This window comes from Carlito syrichta, unplaced genomic scaffold (genome assembly GCF_000164805.1).
Source record: "Carlito syrichta isolate Samal-C Ts95f unplaced genomic scaffold, Tarsius_syrichta-2.0.1 Scaffold315955, whole genome shotgun sequence".
Classification (NCBI taxonomy): domain Eukaryota; kingdom Metazoa; phylum Chordata; class Mammalia; order Primates; family Tarsiidae; genus Carlito; species Carlito syrichta.
This window is the reverse complement of record NW_007260051.1, coordinates 43,517-46,709: the sequence shown is the minus strand read 5'-3', so window position 1 is coordinate 46,709 and position 3,193 is coordinate 43,517. Positions and strand designations below refer to the sequence as shown.

The 3,193-nt window shown below is 40.8% G+C and overlaps 1 protein-coding gene across 1 annotated transcript in view; it reads right to left on the bottom strand.

Moving 5' to 3' along the window:
* The window catches only part of MPHOSPH9 (M-phase phosphoprotein 9), a 74,110-nt gene that overhangs the window by 42,033 nt on the left and 28,884 nt on the right, over positions 1–3,193 (bottom strand). Inside the window, exon 8 of the mRNA XM_021706726.1 lies at positions 2,397–2,503. Within this exon, the coding sequence (XP_021562401.1) occupies positions 2,397–2,503 (107 nt within the window). The remainder of the gene's footprint in view (positions 1–2,396; positions 2,504–3,193) is intronic.

Below are 3,193 nucleotides of genomic sequence, written 5' to 3'. Positions count from 1 at the left end.
GAAGTGGAAGAATCGCCGGAGCCCAGCAGGTCAAGGCTGCAGTGGCCGTGAGTGTGCCACTGCACTCCAGTCTTAAAAAAAAAAAAAGGAAGTGAAAAAAAAAAGATTTTTTTTTTGAGTTGGGATTCTCACTCTGTTGCCCAGGCTAGAGTGCAGTGGCACACTCACGGCCACCACAGCCTTGACCTTCTGCTTCAGCCTTCCAAGTAGCTGGAACTACAGGCACGCACCACCATGCCCGGATTATTTTTTGATTTATTGTAGAGATGGGGGTCTCGCCAAGTTACCCAGGCGGGTCTCGAACCCGCGAGCTCAGGCAATCCAATCACCTCATCCTCCCAAGGCGTGGGATTACAGGCTGAGCCATCGAGCCCGGCTCAGCACATTTATAATGTTCTCTTAATATGTTAACATCTCGGAAGTGAGGATGCTTCTTGCAATTAATGATATAACTATTTTGGCCAAGTAATGGCTGTGACATGATTGTCACTGCATGCTGATAAACAAATATCGTCCTGCCTTGGCATCCCAGAGCACTGGGATTATAGGTACGAGCTACTGTGTCTGGTCCTTTTCATTCTTTTTAAGGAAACACCAAAACATTAATGCTCGTGGTTGCCTGGAGGAAGATGTATGAAAAAACACAGAAACCAACACTGAGTTGAAAAGAGAGAATTGTAAGCCTCTGAAGAGGAAGGAGTTTCAACTACATTTATTTCACTTATGTTTTTTTTTAAACTATGCAGAAGAGTTAGATAAAAATCTATATTTAAATCTAAAAGCTTTTTCCATAATAACAAAATATAAATTCTAAGAAAGCATGTATCAGTCTAATATGTAAATTGTTTTTCTTGCTATATAATGAAATGGGAAGACCTAAAATTGGGCCGGGCGCAGTGGCTCACATCTATAATCCCAGCACTTTGGGAGGCCAAGGTGAGAGGACTGCCTGAGTCCAGGGGTTCAAGACCAGCTTATGCAACTTGGCGAGACCTCATCTCTACAATAAATCAAGAAAAATTAGCTGGGCATGGTGGCACACGCCTGTAGCTCCAGCTACTTGGAAGGATGGGGCAGAAGGAGCATCTGAGCCCAGCAGGTCAAGGCTGGGGTGGCCAAGAGCATGCCATTGCACTCCAGCCTGGGAAACAGAGTGAGAACAGAGTGAGACTCTGACTCAAAAAAAAAACAAAAAAACCAAAATTGATTGCATCTTAGAGTCAACAAAATACAGTACTAATTTACCGATGTTCAAGATCAGATAACACTGTGCCCTATAACTACAAAGCCTACTATAAGCCCTCCATGCCCCCTCACAACCTTACCTCTCACATATTCCATTTCTCTTTGTGTTTATCTGTCTCTTTTTGTTCCTTTTTTGAAGTATGGAATGTTACTCTCTGGGATTCTGATGCTTATAAGTGAGTCATCCCATATGTCTGCACATGTCACTCATTTTTACATGTCTCCTGGTTACTTTAATTGTATTTCTCCTTTTTCCCAACCTACAGTCTCTCATTACCTGATCAAGATACAGAAGTGAAATATGTACACTGATGTACACATAATAAAGTTTTATTCCTTTGCTCTGCAATAAAAAAATTTACATGTCTTGCTCAAAGAAAATACAGCCAATTAAATTATTAATAATAATAGCACAAATGGATCAATGGTACATGTAATAGGATGAAAAGTCAACTTTAGGCCTGGGAAAAGGGGAAGAAATTAGGACCTACTGCATCTGAAATACTAGGCACGGTCATTGCCTTACTAGACTCCGGTGTGGCCATGTGTTCTTTGAGCTATGGCCGTTACCATGTTTCCTGGCTTTGGCTCCCTCCTCTCCCTTGAGAAGGTGAATCATCTCTCTTTCTCTCTAATTTATTTTAAAAATAAACTATATTTTCTAATCTAAAAAAAAATAGTAGGCACAAGCCATTCATTTAATTTCACAGAACACTTGCTGGGCACTGTGGCTCACATCTGTAATCCTAGCACTTTGGGAGGCCAAAGTGAAAAGATTGCCTTAGTCCAGGGGTTTGAGACCAGGCTGGGCAACTTGGTGAGGCCTCGTTTCTACAATAAATCAAAAAAGAAATCAGCCGTGAGAGTGCCACTGTACTCCAGCCTGGGTAACAGAGTGAGACTTTGACTCAAAAAAAAGAAAAAAAAATTCACGGAACACTAATCAGTATTTTAAATTCTATTTTTAAATAGCATCCCAAAGATTACATAAGGAATAAATGACAGAGACAGAATTTAAAAACAGAAGAGTAAGATTCCATATACTTTTTCCAGTATTCCTGAAGTTAAAAAATGTAAAATTTATAATGGAGTACTTAATGACTATCTCAAAACACAAATACACAAAAACACACAATGTTTTTCTAAATTACCTGGCTGGGTAACAAATCTGTGGAGGACAATGGTACAAATGTCTTCTCTAAAGTTTCGGGCAAAGAGTGATACATGTCCTTCTCCTCCAATTTCCAGTAAGTTAGTCCTAATGTGCACAAATACATAGAGTGAGGAAAGAGAACAAGAATGCTTTCGAGAATAACTGATTTTTATCTAAAAGAAAACTAAGGCTGGGCTCAGTGGCTCAACCTGTAATCCCAGCACTTTGAGAGGTAGCGTCGAATGGATTGCCTGAGCCCAGCAGGTCGAGGCTGCAGTGGTTGGGAACGTGCCACTACACTCCAGTCTGGGTGACAGAGTGAGACTCCAACTCAAAAAAAAAAAAAAATCAAGATGAGCTGGTACAATTTAAAATATATTTTAGGCTGGGCATGGAGGTTCAAGCCAGTAATCCCAGCACTTTGGGAGGACAAGGCGAGAGGACTGTTTGAGATCATGGGTTCGAGACCAGCCTGGGCAAGCCAGCGAGACCTTGTCTCGACAATAAATCAAAAAGTTAGCCAGGCATGGTGGTGCATGCCTGTAGTTCCAGCTATTGGAAGGCTGAGGAAGAAGGATCGCCTGAGCCCAGAAGGTAGAGGCTACGGTGGCTTTAATCTACCTGAGCGACAGAGTAAGACTCCAACTCAGAAAACAAAACAAAACATAAAATATATTTTAAAACAGATAATTATTTATGAACAGTACAGATATATTGTTTACATTGATTCTATAATTTAAACTTTTTTTTTTTTTTTGAGTTGGAGTCTCACAATCTGTCCCCCAGACTGGAGTG